The sequence below is a fragment of the Xenopus tropicalis genome, chromosome 8, assembly GCF_000004195.4.
Source record: "Xenopus tropicalis strain Nigerian chromosome 8, UCB_Xtro_10.0, whole genome shotgun sequence".
Taxonomy (NCBI): domain Eukaryota; kingdom Metazoa; phylum Chordata; class Amphibia; order Anura; family Pipidae; genus Xenopus; species Xenopus tropicalis.
The window spans coordinates 87,011,246-87,029,173 of NC_030684.2; the positions used below are offsets into that span (position 1 = coordinate 87,011,246).

General features: G+C 40.0%; 2 protein-coding genes across 4 annotated transcripts in view; both read right to left on the bottom strand.

Moving 5' to 3' along the window:
- Window positions 1-6: 6 nt before the first annotated feature.
- gpr68 (G protein-coupled receptor 68) lies at window positions 7-9,683 on the bottom strand. The gene is made up of 2 exons (XM_002933225.5): window positions 8,335-9,683; window positions 7-1,334 (listed from the first exon to the last, which is right to left on the bottom strand). Exon 2 carries the CDS (start codon window positions 1,235-1,237, stop codon window positions 167-169), a length of 1,071 nt encoding a protein of 356 aa, XP_002933271.2. The 5' UTR covers window positions 1,238-1,334; window positions 8,335-9,683; the 3' UTR covers window positions 7-166.
- Window positions 9,684-13,974: 4,291 nt separating this feature from the next.
- The window catches only part of ccdc88c (coiled-coil domain containing 88C), a 68,414-nt gene continuing 64,460 nt past the window's right edge, over window positions 13,975-17,928 (bottom strand). For all 3 annotated transcript variants that reach the window (XM_004917066.4, XM_004917067.3, XM_002933201.4), the window contains one exon: window positions 13,975-17,744. In XM_004917066.4, the coding sequence (XP_004917123.2) occupies window positions 16,803-17,744 (942 nt within the window). In that variant the 3' untranslated portion in view covers window positions 13,975-16,802. The remainder of the gene's footprint in view (window positions 17,745-17,928) is intronic.

Sequence of the window (17,928 nt, forward strand, 5' to 3'; positions counted from 1 at the left end):
AGCTGAATTTGAAAGAGACATAAAAACTAACGCTATGTGCCCTGCACACATTAAATATGTACTTCGGGTAATTGTCTCTTGTACTTTTCTGTGACCCTGGGAAAAACATGTTGAAGTTTGCCCTGTGGTGTAGATATACCCTTCCAGCTAGAACTTCTTCAGTATCCTAAACTGAGTGCTTGGTGCTTGGAAACTTCTTCTCACGTAGCTCCACAGGCTCAATCTCAAATGGTACTTGTGTTGCAGTGTAGGTCTCTGCACTGTTTAATTGCTGTGGTTCCTTCTGTTTATCTTTGAGGCAACCTAAACTTGTCATGCAGGAACTTTTTAATTTAATAAAGTCTTTGTAAGTGTTTTCGCTGGCAAAACAGTATAACACTGGATCTGCAACACAGTTGAGGCTGGTAAGTAGCAGTGAAAAGTGGTAAACATTAAATATTTTAACGGCAAAGAAACAATTTCTTTCAAAAAAACTTCGGATGACCACAAGTATATGGTATGGTCCAAAGCATACTAAGAAGATGATAACAGTGCTTAGAACCAGCTGCTTGACTTGAAGTTTTTTCTTTATCTGGGCACCTTTGCTGTTTCCAACCTCTCTAAAGATGCAGCAGTAGGAAAACAGCAGGAGAATTATTGGAAAAAGGAACCCAGCAAAGAAGCGATAGTAATTTATATTGTGCTCCCAAGGTTTAATCGGATAATGTTCAAAACATACTATATGGCTTTCTGGATCTTCGCTGACTTCTCCATGTATGAAGAAAATGTAGCTCGTCATTATTTCCTTGAGCCAAATAATCATGCTAACGACAAGAGCTGCCTTCATTGTCCTCAGTTTGTGGAACCTGAAAGGATGAACCAAGGCAAGGTAACGGTCTACTGAGATACAGCAGAGAAATCCAATGCTAATGTATATATTCTCATACAACAGAATGCCACAGATCCTGCACATTGTCTCATTATATGTCCAGTTATCTTGCTGCAAAACATACTGAAGCCAGAAGGGCAGAGAGAAAATATAAAGAAGGTCAGCCACTGTTAAGTTGCACAGGTATATACCAAGTTCATTCTTGGCTTTTATTTGTAAATATCCATAATACAATGACAAGCAGTTTGCAGGCAGACCGACACCAAGTACAGCAACATACACCACAGGGAACAGAGTTTGTCGTAGAGTGTGGTCAACTATACAGAAAGTCAGATTGCTCTCAGGATCATCATCTGTGCTGTTTTCCATGTCACAGTTTAGAAAGTCTGATCTTTTTGTAGCCTTTAGCTGCCATGTTCTTTCTCTTTATTCCTGTGTCTCTGAAATGTCATCAGTTACAGTATACCTGCCAATGTAACCAAGTAGATGTAAGTTTTTCTTAGAATAGATAAGGAGCATGTTTATTAATGCTGGAGACTAACATCACAGGTGATATTGCCCACAACAACCAATCTGATCTTTGCTTTTGTTTTCTAACAATTTTTGTATTATTCTCTTACCCAAGCCCTCTGATTGTCCTTGAATGCCAGTTATGATGTTATGGAGAGCCAAGGCATTACCTAGTTGGATATAGAGCCACTGGACTGTTTAAGAGATGCTAGTAGTCACAAAGGACCCTGGGGCAGCTCAGGCTTTGTGTCCATAGCAGGACTGCAATTTTTCATCTGATAGGGAACAGACAAAATTCAGAGGCTCTAAGAAGCAAAATAAAATGACTGCTTTTGGGTATAGCTCCAGATACAAAGAGACTTGGCGCATTGACTTGTGCATTATTCTACCTGGCGTTGCTTGAAAAAAAATGTTATATTATTACAGACTTAATTGGTCAATTTGTACCATGCCAGACTGCCAGTAGTTTATGAGGACTCTTTAAGTCCCCATAGTAGGAGTGTTTGTTGTATTAGAATCCCTTTATTCTTTGCCTTATAAATGTTCATGGTTCCACATTGTGTGTAATTTTCACATGTTAATGTTTTATTTTCAAATGAGGCCCATCCAGGATAAACCATTTGGACTATAAAATGTGCCAGGCTTCCCAGTTTCTAAGGAGGATTTCCAGGTTTGTCTGAATCATACTGACTACAATTTATTAAATGTTCTGACTACACCATCACAGCTTTCATTTTCAGCTTTATTACTAAAGTGTTGCTTTTCCTGCATAGAAATGTACTTTCATGTCATGTTTCCATCCAACTTGGAATTTTCCATAGCAAATAGGAAACAGTACATAATCCTATTGTCTCTAATAAGTAACCTGGGTGAACCAGCAGCCAGGCAAAACACAGGCCTTGTAACTATAATATTTCAAACAGCAGAAACAGCAAACATGAAAAGATAGCGTGAAACAGCAAGTCAGGAAACCAAGGGGATTACTGAGAAAATGATGTTGTTAACTGCAGATTGCATGCCCTGGGGGATTTAGGAAATCCTGCAAAGGGCCAGTTTTAGGTAGTGAGGTATTCAGGTCAGCATGGAAAGAGCTGCTACAGCTCCATTTGAGGTCTGGCCACCTTCTGCATATGCCCCTTCCGAAGTCAGTACCTCTGGTGGGAAACAAATTAAACAATGCAACGTTGTTACTGTGATCTGTATCTAGAGTTTCCTTCTGGCTGGTAAAGATGATGCTTGTTGCCAATGTTATTAATATGGGAAAAAAAGCTAAAAGTGTAGGAAGGCCAGTTTTTTTTTTTTTTTTTAGGAAAGGTGGCAACACTATCTATATCAGTTGCTTTGGCTGGATTCTGGCTGTCTCTATTTAGGACTAGAGCTGGGTATAGATGCTCATGCCAGTGGTGAAACACTGTTTGGCCACACACACTGCTATCACAATTATTCAACTGAGGTCCTGAGACAATCGTCAGTCTCACAAGTATCTGGATCAAGCAAAGGGCCACATTATCCATTTGGCTAATGATCTTGTGTGCATGCTGATACAAAGCAAATTCTGATTGAAATCAGATGTATTAGACAAAGGGTGTATTTACTTTTTTTGTCTACTTCACTGCATGAAATGGTACAGATATGGGACCTATTATCCAGAATGCTCGGGACTTTTTTTCTGGATAAGGGATCTTTCTGTAATTTGGTTCTCCATAACTTAGGTCTGCTAAAAATCATTTAAATATTGAATAAACCCGATAGGATTGTTTTGCCTCCAATACGGATTAATTCTATCTTAGTTGGGATCAAGTACAAGGTACTGTTTTATTATTACAGGGAAAAAGGAATCATTTTTAAAAATAAGAATTATTTGCTTATAATGGAGTCTGTGGGAAATGGCCTTCTGTTTCCGGATAAGGGATCCCATACCTGTATATCTTTTATTTTTGTTGAATAAGTGATTGTAGAGTTTATTGATCTATAACCTTTATCTTTATATACTGTTTGAATAAGGTTCAGATATTAATACATCCACTTATGTTAAAAAAAGAAACTTTATATAGGTTGTACCTTTTTACATGACTGTAAAAATATCTGATTTTACCTGGTGTTAGAGTTACACACTGAATTAGCTGAGCCTTTGTGCGGAGTAACTTCCAGCAAACATCCCCATAACTTAACAAAGCTGGAGACAACTGTATATGCAATTTAAAGCAAGATTTAATGCTGAAAATAACAAACAAAATTGCAAATATTTAGTACAAAGAGGAGGCAGAGGCAAGACGGCAGGCAAAGTCCAAGTAACAGGCATAGGGTCAAATCAGAGCATTGGGAAACAAGGATAGAATAGACTTATAGGGACTCAGGATTCAAGTGCAGGGAAAGATCACAATCAGCCATTGCATGGGACATTGTGCAAATAGCTGCAGGCCTTTTGACCTGTGGGCTACACATAGGGGCTGATTTACTAATCCACGAATGGTCCGAAGGCATCCGAATGCGTTTTTTTCGTAATGATCAGTATTTTGCGATTTTTTCGTAGCCGTTACGACTGTTCCGCAAATTGTCGCGACTTTTTCGTAGCGTTACGACTTGCGCAAATTGTCGTGACTTTTTCGTAGCCTTCGCGCCGAGTACGAAAGTTTCGGATTCATTCAAGCTTCAGTATCGTGACTTTTCTTGGGCCAGGTTGGAGCTGCAGAGTGCCATTGAGTCCTATGGGAGGCTTCCAAAATCATGCAAAGTTTGAAAGTTTTGCCCGCCGTTTACGAGCGCTCAATACGAAAAAGTTGAGACAATATACGAGCAAATTGTAACGGCTACGAAAAAGTCGCGACAATTTACGAAAAAGTCGTAACGGCTACGAAAAAATCTCAAATACGAAAAAGTTGCAAAATGTTCGTTTCCGATCCGAATTTTTCCCATTCGGATTCGAATTTGTGGATTAATAAATCAGCCCCTTAGAATGGAGTGCAGCTTGTGTTAGGCCGTGCTCCGTTTCTAAAGGGGCAGGGAGTAGGAGCTAGTAGCCATCCACCACTAACTTGTCATTGGTTAACACCTATAACAGGATCTATTAGGGATGTACTAAATTCTGGATTCGGCTGAATCTAAGTGTCTAGGTGAACCTAATCTGAACTCTTTAAAATCACGTAGCTTTTGGTCACACGGTTAAGAAATTTGCCAAAATCATCCCAAATCATTGCCTCTTTCATTGGTCGCCGCCAGGATCAATTTACTCTAGCCTAGAATAGTATGTTTAAAATGGGTAAACGCAGGAGATCTCTTCTCTTTGTATGAATTCTGTGGTTCTGTGTTAAAATTTTTTAATGGTGAGCACAACTGTCCCTTTTTTTTGCTAAAGCTTATTGAGGAGCAGGGGCCAGCTCCATGTTGTAGCTTCCACCCTTCCCAGCTACTGTCAGGTGATCCCAATAAAAGGGCAGCCATTTAGGAGTGTTAACCTTGGAAAACAAGTTGCAGGTAAAACTTAGTCCCTGTGAAAAATGTATAATGACCTAACCGAATTCTAAATGAATTGAAAGTTTGTGTAGGACTGGCCAGACCAGGGATAACGTTGTCTTAGTTGGCCAGCTTGAATATATTACAATATATGGACAAACTTATTTTCATCAGCTGATGAAGGGGCATGCCCCCAAAACATTGTTGTATTTTGTTTGACTCATTAAACACGAGGAGTTAGTCAAAAAACACTTGCCGAAAATATGCCCCATATGCTCCTACCTGTGCCTGCCCCCGAATGAATGGAATACGCTCGGGTACAGGCACATGTAACTGAAATCCGCATAAAAACAGGAGACTTTGCATTCTCTCACATTTTTATGCGGATATCAGCTACATGTGCCTGCACCCGAGCGTATTCCATTCATTCGGGGGCAGGCACAGGTAGGAGCATATGGGGCATATTTTCGGCAAGTGTTTTTTGGCTTGCTGAAAATATACGCCATACACATGAGGGCTGATTCACTAAGGTGGGTTAAAACGAGCGCTATTTATAGCATGTGGTAAAAATTTTATCGCGTCTTATTTTTTGCGTCTTAATGCTCGATTCACCAAAAGGATATTTGCGTTAATTTAGACGCGATGCTGTTTGCGTTATTTAAGTCGCAAAGACTATTTTCATGCGATATTTGACGCAGCGTGCAACTTGTTGCGTGCACGCCATATTAGCCATACACACCATTACGTTCGTAAAACTATTTTCTTTTCAGAAAATGACCATTTCCCTGCAAACTGGAGGCTGCATCACTCTAGGGCCAACACATACTTGAATAAATCCCACTGCAAAGTCCATTTTGTGTTGCCAAAAGCTCATTAACTGTACTTTTCTATAATTACCGCCTGCCCCAAGTAGGTGTTAATTTTCACACAGACAAATGCGATATTTAGCACTCTCAGTGTTTGTGAATCATGCATTAGTATTATTTCTGTGCGAGAAATAACGCAATGCAAAAAAGCATGCAAAAACGCTTATTGCACTTTAGCTTTATGCTAACCTTTCCTTTGAAACGTGTGTATAAGACAAACACAATTGTTAGTCTGACCAGTGCTTGCAGATGTGTCCCCATTTAGTCAGGGTTTAGTCTTCGCCCAGGTCTGAATGTGTTAGCTAATTCTTGATCTCTGCTTGAAGGTCTGATAATGAAGAATTTCACTTGCACATTAATGAATGGCGAGTCAATAGCAGCAGCCACTTAGCAGCCTGGCCACATACACAGCAGCTTGCTCAAGGAGTATTAGTTTGCAAGCAGCAATTTAACCCCTTTAACTGCTGGCAGGTCGTTGCTAGACCGTGAGGCAAAGTTTATAGCTTCCCTAATTGGCATTTTTTCCTTCTTATTAACATTATACAGACAGGACCATATTAATTAAAGTGAAGGAAACAGTATAGGCTCTTCCCATTGTGCACAAACGATATGTGTGCATGAGAATGTTTGTGTTTTTTATATTAAAACAAAGCAGGTCTGATTTAAAGAAGTTTGTTCACCTTTATATTAACAATTTGCATTTGGTATTTATTTTTTATTTGTGGCTTTTGGAATTATTTAGCTTTATGTTCAACAACTCTCCATTTTGGAATTTTAGTAGCTATTTGGTTTCTAGGGTACAAATTACCCTAGCAACCAGGCAGTGGTACAAATGAGAAACTGAAATACAAATAGGAGAGGGTCTGATTAGAAAGATAAATAAAAAAACAACAATGAAATTGTAGCTTCAAAGAGCAATAGTCTTTTGGCTGCTGGGGTCAGTAACCCCCATCTGAAAGCTGGAAAGTGGCAAATGAAGAAGGCAAATAATTAAAAAACTGGCCATTCTGTAACATATTAGTTACATGCTAAAAGGTAAATCACCTTTTCATTATGAAGAGATTTTGGTGGCGCACATTTTAGAAGATAAAAAAAACCCAACACTGAGATAAATAGATATGAAATGATACACAGCAATGTGTCTCTACAAATAAGTACCAAAAGCACACAAGACTCCTGTCTCATTGGTTTCTACTGAAATTGGGGCTGTAATGTACAGATTTTCATGACAGGTAATGGAAAAGCCAAAAAAAAAAAAAATGAAATGACCACAACTGAACCCCAGACAATGTCACACACAACCAAAGGTTTGTTCTTTTAATCTCCAACGTAACTGTGTCATTTTCTGTGCCTGTGTGCCCTGCTATTGAACAAAATGAAAACTAGACCCATTGATGGTCCATTCCAGTGCATGTATTAAGTTATTAACAATATTTTCTCTATTTAAATAACTAAACGTTCTATGTAAATAGTGCTCATACTGTGGGCTAGATTCACTTCCATGAAAAAAATCCATCTTATGGTTTATTTCATTAAAACTTAGTAAAAGTCTGTGGGGAACTTACAATTAAATTAGCAAATGCATATATCATGGAAGTGAATGTGACCCTATGCCAGTGCTATATAAATAATAAACAGCAAAACACCAATATCTGAAATAGAATAACTTTGAACTTTAGCTTCTCCCAGAACCGCAGAGTAAATATGTAGCTATGGAATCTTTTAGGTTCGGATTTGGTTTGTCTGAGCTCTAGGACTGGAACTCTGGATTCAGAGTGTGCCTCTTCCTTACACATCCTGGATCAGTGTAAAGAACATCATCTTAAAAAACTGTCATTTACTCAGGTTTTGCAAACAAGAAGTTGGTTACATTTCTTTTATGGTTAAACCATATATACCAATGTCCCTTTTTGACTTTGTTAGGAATAGCCGGCATGCAGAGCTGTTTGAGTTTGATAGAAAGTCTCTACTACAGCAAGTGGATTGCACGTTGGGACAAATATCTACCAAGAATCTAAGATGGGCTCTGCTGCCCATACACTCCAAATTTTTTCAAGTGTAACAGTATTAAGAATAAAATACAATAATGACAACTATTAAAAATCTCTAATAGATTTATAAATGAATGTGACCTAATATGTTATATGTATAAGACATGTGCTTTTAATGCCGGCTAAGGGAGGCAAGGCTTGCTACATTCCTTACTTCCAGCAGTGCCTTAGCACCATGGCTCAGAGATTAAAATGCCAGGAAAACATAACAAAATTGTTGCCTTAGTGTTCTGCAAAGCTGCTCAAGCAAAATCATAGATCTGCATTCCACTGAATGATTAATACATTATATACTGGTAGAAAACTATTTTCAAATACAATAACCTTCATCTTATTCTAATTTTCAATAAACTGCTCTGATTACATGTGCCTGTGTCTCTCATGTATAAATAAATGCTGGCAGACAAGTTGTGCCTCACAGTTGTACCAATTTACCCAGCACCTTTGCATCATCTTTTGCCAATAGAGGTTTATGAGAATTCTGCAGCTTTCGCTTCTCTAGTTCCCATTCCAAAATCCCTCTTTATGAATGGTTCACCCAGTGGCTCTATTGTAATAAATAATGGGAGATCAGGGGGCCACTAACCTCAGCTGGGAGCAGCAGATAACCTTCGTATTCTCAAAAGCCTTGAAATTGTGCAAATACAATCCACAAACGTCCTTGTATCGTCTGTTCCAGCCCACAACTTTCTATCCATCCCCTTACACAGGTACCAAGTGTTTCCACTGCAGTCTTCTAGCTTCCTGCTCAGTTCCTTTCTGCTCCTCCCCTGGATAATGCATATGCCATGGATACATTCTATAAATCCCTGTGTAGGTAAACAGACAGGGAATGTCTACATTTTAATGTTAATATATCTCTAGAAAGATGGATTATTACATCTGCCTGGGTTCACCAAAGCAAATCCCTCAAGCTAATAGGATTTAATGTGGTGGGAGTTAATCACAGAGACATTTTGTTGCTACATAATGTTTATTGATTCCAATACTATGGGTTTTGTTGACAAAGATAAAAATAAAGGTTAGGTTTAATAGAAAAGCAGATGCATTTTTCCCAGTTAAAACCTAATACATTGACTAAAATCATGCATCTCACTGCAGCTTTGTTTTAAAAAAGGATTGTAACCCATGCCAATTCATCCTCTTTACTGTGTCACTCAGTGTAAAAGCAAACTCTTACTCCCAGTAATATAGTCTGGAAACTTATTTATCATGCTGTTTAAAAAGTGGAGTGAAGCATTACAGGTGATGTTGCCCAGGGCAACCAATCAGCAATTAGATTTTTTTTCCCCCCTCCCTTTTAGCCTTACCCCATGTTAACTCTTCTGTCCGCTTGTAAAAAAGATGGCTGTGCATTCTACTGTGGAGCAGAGAGTGAGAGAGCCAAGCAGTGTGGCAGCACAAGGAAAAAAATATATCTTTTTTTTATTGGTATTCTGTTTGTGCAAGTGCAGTTAATGCTTTACATTTATCCATTGGGCATTTTTCAGAGATTTCACTGGTATGTTTGGGATTAATGAAGTGCTCACTGGCCATTTCTACAAGGATTATATTGCCACATCTGGAGTTAATATGCCGATTAGCCATTTTCTGTAGTAATTATACTGGCATGTCTGGGTTATGTATTTGGTAAAATGGGTGTGGTATTTAGGGTGTGGCTAGAAAGTGGCATGGTCAAAATAAGCACACAGCATATCTTACTGTTGCTCTTTCTAGTTTTCACATGTTGGAAGGCATGCCCGAGTAGTCTCTCTCCCACAGCAGCCACTCCTAAATCCAATGCTCATAAAGGTGAGGTGTTGATTGTATTAGCATGATTGGAGCTTTGAGGTGTTAGTAAACCGTCCAGGGAGAGGGGCCAAAACAGCATGTTACGTGGCAGACAATAGTGGGCTTATTTATCAGTTTTTATTTGTGAATTCCAAATTTTTTTTTTTCAAATAAACTCACATTTTGAATGCTTGCTTACTTGATAATATGGAAAACTCGTTTAAATAAGGAATCTTTAATATCTTGAATTTGTAAGTTTACAAACCCAAAAAATTGCGAAAATAAATAAAATCTTGGAAATATGGCTTGACTTTGCCTCGGACAACTCCCATTGACTTCTACATGAACTCGCAAGTTTTTAGATGCCGAAGTTTTACATTCCAGTTTTCAGGTTTTTTCCTTAATAAATACCAAACATTCAAGTTTTTGAACTATAATTCAAATTGTGTGAGTTTTACTGCAAAACGCATATATTCAAGCTTTGTTTTTCCATTTTCAAATATATGGTTTCTGTAACTCCTCTTTCGGACCAGTCATTCTCCCTGTTCAGAATGTGAAACTGGCAGTCTTCAAACATTTTCCTTTAGATCAGGGATCCCCAACCTTTTTACCCGTGAGCCACATTCAAATGTGAAAAGAGTTGGGGAGCAACACAAGCATGAAAAAGTTTCTGAGGGTGCCAAATATGGGCTGTAAATGGCTATTTGGTAGCCCCTAAGTGGACTGGCAGCCTGTAGGAGGTTATGTTTGTCAGTGCACCTGGTTTTTATCCAGTTAAAACTTGCCTTCAAGCCTAGAATTCAAAAATAAGCATGTGTTTTAAGGCCACCGGAAGCAGCATCCAAGGGGCTGGGGAGCAACATGTTGCTCACAAAACACTGGTTGGGGATCACTGCTTTAGATGTAGGTACACAGCTAAGTCCTGACCAGAGGAGCTGGCTCTCCTGTGCTGCGCCATATGCTGGTGTAACTGTTGGTTTCTCCCACATACAATTCAGAGCACCCCTCACTGTACTGTACTGTATACACCAGGGGTGGGCAAACTATGGCCCGCGGGCCACATCCGGCCCCTTGGCCTTTTTAATCCGGCCCGCCGCCGACGCCAAGTCTCATCACGCGAGACTTGGTGTCATTGGCGGGCCGGAATTAAACAGACTAAGGGGGCGTAACGCTGGCCTGGCCCTGCCCCGGGGGTAAGTAAATGTGGCCCGCGAGCCAAAAAGTTTGCCCACCCCTGGTATACACAGTGTTACTCATATGCTTTGAGATTGGGTCTTTTGGGTGAACCAGTTGCTACCTCAGGGGCCCACAAAGGGATTATTATTGCTAGAGGGGGGACCTACCAATAATTCCAGCCCTGAGTATGCTTAGCTTGCATTCCTATCATTTATGCTAGCAACTTCTAAAAGAACAAGCCAAGTGCAGTTAGAAAATGTTAAGAACAGGACTCTCCAGTGTCTCGCTCTCTGTGCAAAGATTTCATTTCAGCCTGGGGAGTTGCTGCTGACATGGGAAGGCCAACTCCCTAGCGTAGGACAAGAGGGCTGGGTCAACTCATAAAATATTTGTCCCCATTTTGCTTATCTTCAGGGGAAGGAATACTTATATAGCCTACTTACCTTACAATGTCAGACATAGTTGATATTATTGTATAAAGTCATTTATTAGGGGATCTTGTACATTATAAATTCCAAAAGATGTTTAGTTTACTCCAAGCAAGACATAGGAGAGGCACGCATTATTTTTATGGTTCCTAGCAGCTTACTCTGAGACTGTATAGGCAGACACCACATCAGGCATTCAGGTAACAGGGGCATCAATTTATGATTCAAAGAAAAAGTTGTATGGACACAGGTTTAATATGAAATCATACAGTGTTGCTTAAAAGTTAGTAAATCCTTTAGAACTTTCAATATTTCTGCATAAATATGGCCTAAAATAATCTGTTTTTTATGCAAATCCTAAACTACAAAGAAAGGACCCAGTTAAACAATCAGTCCAAAATGTCATACTGATTGGTTTATTTATTGAGGAAAATGATCTACAGTTACATATTTGTGTGCGGCCAAATGTATGAGAACCACTAGGATTCCCAGTTCAGTGGTATAATAATCAGTGAGGCCCTGTCTTATTTAAGGAACACAAATCTGGGTCTTTACTATCCAAGTCCGATCTTAGCACAGGTTTGTACAAAGTGTGTTGTAACTCGAACAAAGGAGACTTCTGAGAACATCCAAAATCCTATCATGAGTCCATCATCAGGAGCACAAACAACAACAATAGTGTGTAAGGCAGGGTTGCAAGGAGAAAGCCAGTCATATTGTTATTATTTCCTGGTATTTATAACATTAGACAGCATTCACTTTAGTCCCTGCCTCAGTGGAGCTTACAATCTAAGGTTCCTATCACATTCATAAACAGCAGGGCCAATTTAGTCAACAGCCAGTTTACCTGCCTGAATGGTTATTGGAGTGTAGGAGGAAACTGGAGTACCGAGCGGGAACCCATGCAGACACAGGGAGAACATACAAACGATACCAAAAAAGGGGAAAGTTGTGCTCAACCACTAAATTTTAAACCATTAGGCGGGGGTGCAATGAGTTTGTGACCACAAAATACATATAGACAACAACAAGAGATCCTCTGCACTCACCCATTATCAATATATATAGGACATGCCCTCCACTTTAAACAAAACAGGGATTGTTTGTCCATACATTGCAATATACTTCAAGCTGGCCAACTACCTCAAAGTCATCCCTTCTGGCCAGTCCTACACTGACCTATGCGATTCACCAAGAATTCTACTGCTTCAATATACATTTAGCCAAGGGACTAAGTTTTACCTGCAACTTACTTGCTTTCAAGGTTAAAACCCCCATGTGGTTGCCCTTTTATTGGCTCCACTGGGATCACCTGACAGTAGCTAGGAAGGGTGGGTGCTACAACATGGAGCTGGCCCCTGCTCCTGTATAAACTATAGCAAACAAGGGGAAAGTTGTGCTCAACCACTAAATTTTAAACCATTAGGCGGGGGTGCAATGAAGTTGTGAGCACAAAATACATATAGACAACAACAAGAGATCCTCTGCACTCACCCATTATCAATATATATAGGACATTAAGACATTCTGTGCATTAAGCTACTAAGAAATGCCTTCCCCTTTAAACAAAACACCCTTCCCAGCTACAGTCAGGTGATCCCAGTGGAGCCAATTAAAGGGCAACCATATGGGGGTTTTAACCTTGAAAGCAAGTAAGTTGCAGGTAAAATTTAGTCCCTTTAGTCAGTGTAGGACTGGCCATAAGGGATGATTTTGACATAGTTGGCCAGCTTGAAGTATATTGCAATGTATGGACAAACAATCCCTGTTTTGTTTAAAGGGGAGGGCATTTCTTAGTAGCTTAATGCACAGAATGTCTTAATGTCCTATATACTGTATATTGATAATGGGTGAGTGCAGAGGATCTCTTGTTGTTGTCTACAGAACATACAAACGCCTTGCAAGGTAGAAGTGCTACAAACTGAGCCACCGTGCTGCCTAATATGAAAAAGAGCATCGCTGCTCTTGTCCTCAATTTGCTAAAGACCACTTGGATAAGTCAGATGGTTACATAGTTACATAGTTACATAGGGTTGAAAAAAGACCTGTGTCCATCAAGTTCAACCCATCCAAGTAAACCCAGCACACCTAACCCACACCTACCAATCTATACACTCACATACATAAACTATAAATACAACCACTAGTACTAACTGTAGATATTAGTATCACAATAGCCTTGGATATTCTGATTGATCAAGAACTCATCCAGGCCCCTCTTAAAGGCATTAACAGAATCTGCCATTACCACATCACTAGGAAGGGCATTCCACAACCTCACTGCCCTCACCGTGAAAAACCACCTACGCTGCTTCAAATGGAAGCTCTGTTCCTCTAATCTATAGGGGTGACCTCTGGTGCGTTGATTGTTTTTATGGGAAAAAAGAACATCCCCCAACTGAGGAATGTTTTGTAGACAGGTAAAACCAAAATATAACTTTGGCTAGAATGGAAAGAATTATATCTGGCAAAAGGCAAACCCACCTTATCCCATCTGTGAGACATTGTGATGGCAGTATCATGCTTTGGGCCTGCTTTGCTGCCTCTGGACCACAACATTTTTTCCTTAATAATTTAATTAACAATATGTTTTTGACACATTTATTGGGTTCCTTTGTGGAATTTTAGGACTTACATGGTCTGTAGGTCATAATTATGCAGAAATAGAAAATTCTAAAGGGCTTGCAAAATGTCACGTATCAATGCACATATCAGACCCAAATATGTCCCTTGCTAGTAATCTGCATTAACATGATACATTTAGTTCAATATATATCAAACTAGTGAGGTGATATACATGTTCCCACCTAGGGATAAAAAAAAGAGGAAAAACCAATGAGTTCCAGCCAACATTAAGAAAAAGATCACACATGATTTATTGTAAAAATCTGAGTATTTTTCACACAATTTGCTATACATAGATACCGTGCAGAACTACAGACAGGAAGAGCAAAGGTTTGACAGTAAATGAATTCAATATCCTCCACCTCAAATATGTTATGTTGGCAAAACAGTTTTGCATGAATGAAATAAATGCTACTCTTAACCACATATATATATTTATATACGCACAAATTATTTAACTGTAACATGAGAATATGAAAAAAAAGCAAGAGAAATGTAGGCAAGACACACAACGTTTAGTTCAAGATGAACCTTCAAACACACTGAAAGCCCTATTTACAACTGAAGCACAGTGTGACAAAGCAGTTTTTCCCCCCCAAAAAAATCCAGTGTCAGTGTGGCAACCAGCCAAGTTGCATCCAGTGCTATTTTGTGAGCCTGTCTTCATGACTTCAGTGCAAGTTGCAGCTAGCCTTTTCAGAATGGGGATGATGATGGACACCAATGTGTGTTAGTGATGTGCGAGTGAACCCACACCTGACCCTAATCCGCCCACCTCCAACCCGCACACGACCCAACCTGGCAAAGCAGCTATATTTATAGACCTGTGCTGTCCCACCCCCATCTCTGATGTCACAAAAGGGGGAGGTCACACAGCTGTGCACTTATAACTATAGCCTGTTAAAGGCAGAAGCTGGGCAGTGGAGGGTTACGGTTGGTGAGGGTGGAAGTGAGCCCTCAGCCAGAACCTACCCTCGACTCGACCCCCAAGCAGTGTGCTAAGGTCTGCCAAACCCGCAGGTAAACCCACAGGTCCGGCAGGTTTCAGGCTGGGCCGCACATCACTAATGAACGTGGTGGCATTAACAGCATTAGAGTGCAATTCACTAGTGTCTATTGATTGAAGCCCTGAAATAATAACTAAATCCAGGGTGGTGGTGTTAATTCCAGGGTTCCCCAAAGTCAATTGACGCACTTGTGCAACTTTCATTAGAGGGGGTTTGGTGGGTGCATCTCTGCTCAAGGAACTACAGGAAAGTGCAAGGACAGTGTTTGGGCAAAACCATCTTCTATAGATGGTGTTAATTTACAGAAATTTGCATTCATTTTTGTGTGTTGCACTTGCGGTCATAATTGAGGTTTTTAAGTGTATGAAATGTATCTCTTTCAGGAAGGTGCTCCAATGTTGCAGTGAGCAGCCCTCTAAATGCTATGTCCCCAAAGTCTGTATTGGTACTTTTTTTTGTGTATACCCAGACACTGGGGGACAGCTGAGCAGCCAATAAATGAATCATGTGCTCCTAGAATGGGTTCCTTACAGTCACGGGGCCCCTACAATTATCATGATTTCCTACAATGGGCTGCAACGGCCCCTTACAGTCAGAAAATTAATGGCACCCATATTTACAAAATCTATGATATACATTAAATATACATAATATTTACATGTTCCATTACACATTATCTTCCAGTGTTCAACTAATCAATGAAGACATTGCAAAGTATGTTTTAGAGGCAACTTCTCTATGGCTCTCCTGACAGAATACAATGGGAGACCATTGCCTGAGACATGGATGGCTAGTTAGAGAAAGACAGTGGCTATAAATGGCAGCCTGTCCCCTCTAAGACCTGCAAATTGTCGGCATCTCTGAAACTTCCACATAACGCATTTGCCTAGTGTCTACAAACTGGCTACCTAACCACTGTAAATTCATAGCCACAGATTCAGTTGCCAGCCCTTGTTAACAATGGCATTTGTATTTGGCTTCTTCAACATAAAGAGCACCATTTGATACATTGATTCATGATGAAAGGGACATCCATTTTGCTTAACTGCCAAGTTAAATTCACATCACTGATGATGTATAATGCACAAACCATCACTAAACTGAGCCATGTCCAATCACTGTATATACTTACTGTAATTAACCTACACAATTTATATAAAGAGAATCCTATATCAGTAGTATAGCCCATTAGCAGCACATGTTTGGGGGGGGGGGATCACAGACCCTCCATTTTAACATCAGTAGCTTTGCTATTTGTAGGGGCAAACTGACCAATAATCAAGCTCACACCCTTCAGCAGCAAAGGTGTAAACATTAAAATCAGGACTGTTTTTGAGTAGCTTTAGTAGTAGCCTAAACATCCTTCTATCAGTAGGAAGCAATAAATATTTATGCTTGAACTAGCAGCTTTCTACCCTTTAGCAATGCTGAATGAGTAGTCCATGCAATAAATTAATATTAAGACATTCATAGTTCATTAGAGACCTACCATAAAGCAACATTTCTAATTCATATTCTTTATACCACAAAATGGTTCATCCGACTAACTGTTACTAGACGAGCAAAACAATATTTACCAAGTCCCAGCCCCAAAGAATAACACTAAAGACTTCAGTTATTATGCATTTTAGCAGTTTACAGACTTGAGCATGCTCAGTATTCCCAACTGCATGATCAGAAATGAGCGTGCTCACTGTGTGTGAACTGAAAAGAGGCTTTCACCTTTGTGTCTGAGTAATGTATGAAATTAATTTGGGAATGCTAAGTGCGTGTTTGGTGCTGGTAAATGTTCCTGGTACATTATGAGCACAACCAGAGTGAGAAAATACATTTACCTGCCAATGATCCCATTGTGCATTCTCATGCTTAAATGGTATGGGCTAAGTACCACCTAAACACATACAATTCTGAAAACCCCAATTGCTTTCTTTGCATAGAGTTCCTATCTGTCATTTAAGAAGGAAAATGTAAAGGAATACTTGAAATTGTTATCCTTCAAGTAAAATCCCAAGGAAGCAACACATGAGCTACTATGTGCCAGAACAGCTTCATACACAGCCATACTCATACCAAACAGTCTGAGGATCAACACTGGGGTCAGGTGATACAGGGGTACTTTTTAGAGTTCCAGATTTGGTGGGCTCTTCTTCATTTACTGGTGTAGGGGAGCAGTTGGGCAATGTGCTTTGAGATTTCCCAGGTCCAGCAGAAACCAATCCCGGAGTAGCTTCCAGCTCTGGAATACTGGATATGGGTCGGACCGGTGATACTAACGCTACCTCTCCAGATCGAGACAGATGTTTGGGTTTTCCTTTGATGGCACCATAGCCAAGTGTATATTGCTGCTGTAGGCCACTAGCAGATGGGGCAGGCTGTGGCGTAGTTTCTTCCTTTGGAAGTGCCAAAGACAGGCGCCGTGAATCCAAAGAACGACATCGGGGGTCATCTCCACGGAGAATGTGTTGCATTCTTCCAGGCTGTTGCTTCTCTCTTAAGGAGGACTGAGACCCTAAAGGAGTAGAGGATCGTATCATGTGGCTACTAAAATCCTTTCCCAGTGGGCTTTCAACATCAGACTTTTCTTGCCTGCCCATTTCAGGACCATTTTCTTTAAGGAGGTCTGCTGAAGCCAGACTGAATGCTCTGCTCAGTGAGTTACCCCTACTGTCCATTGCTCCATGATTTGGCAGCCCCTGTGGCTCTGGTGTCTGGCTGGAAGAAGAATAAACATTTGATTGATGTCGGAGAGAACCTGTTGCATTTAGTGGAGTATCCAACTGCCTGGGATTTGGTTTCACATACTGGCCTGGCTTGGATAACCTTCCTTCAGTGGTATCACCAGTTATCTTCACTGTGGGACTCACAAAACTTGTAGGCATCTGTGCAGAATTCTTATAACCGAGCTGAGATAGGGGGCTTTGGATATCAGGAGGGTCTACAGCCTTCTTAAAAAAGTCACCAAGCATATCATCCCTGTTGGTAACAGTGTCCTAGAAATCAAAAGATGTTTAATAAAACAAATGTAGTTCCACATTGCTGAGGAAAACAATTTTCTACACATTTATTCATATTAACACGATTATAAACATGTTTAAATTTACAATAATGTCTTTTGCTAATGAGGCTAAGCTACAAAATTAGCGAGAATATATTGTAGCCCTGTAACCAAACCAA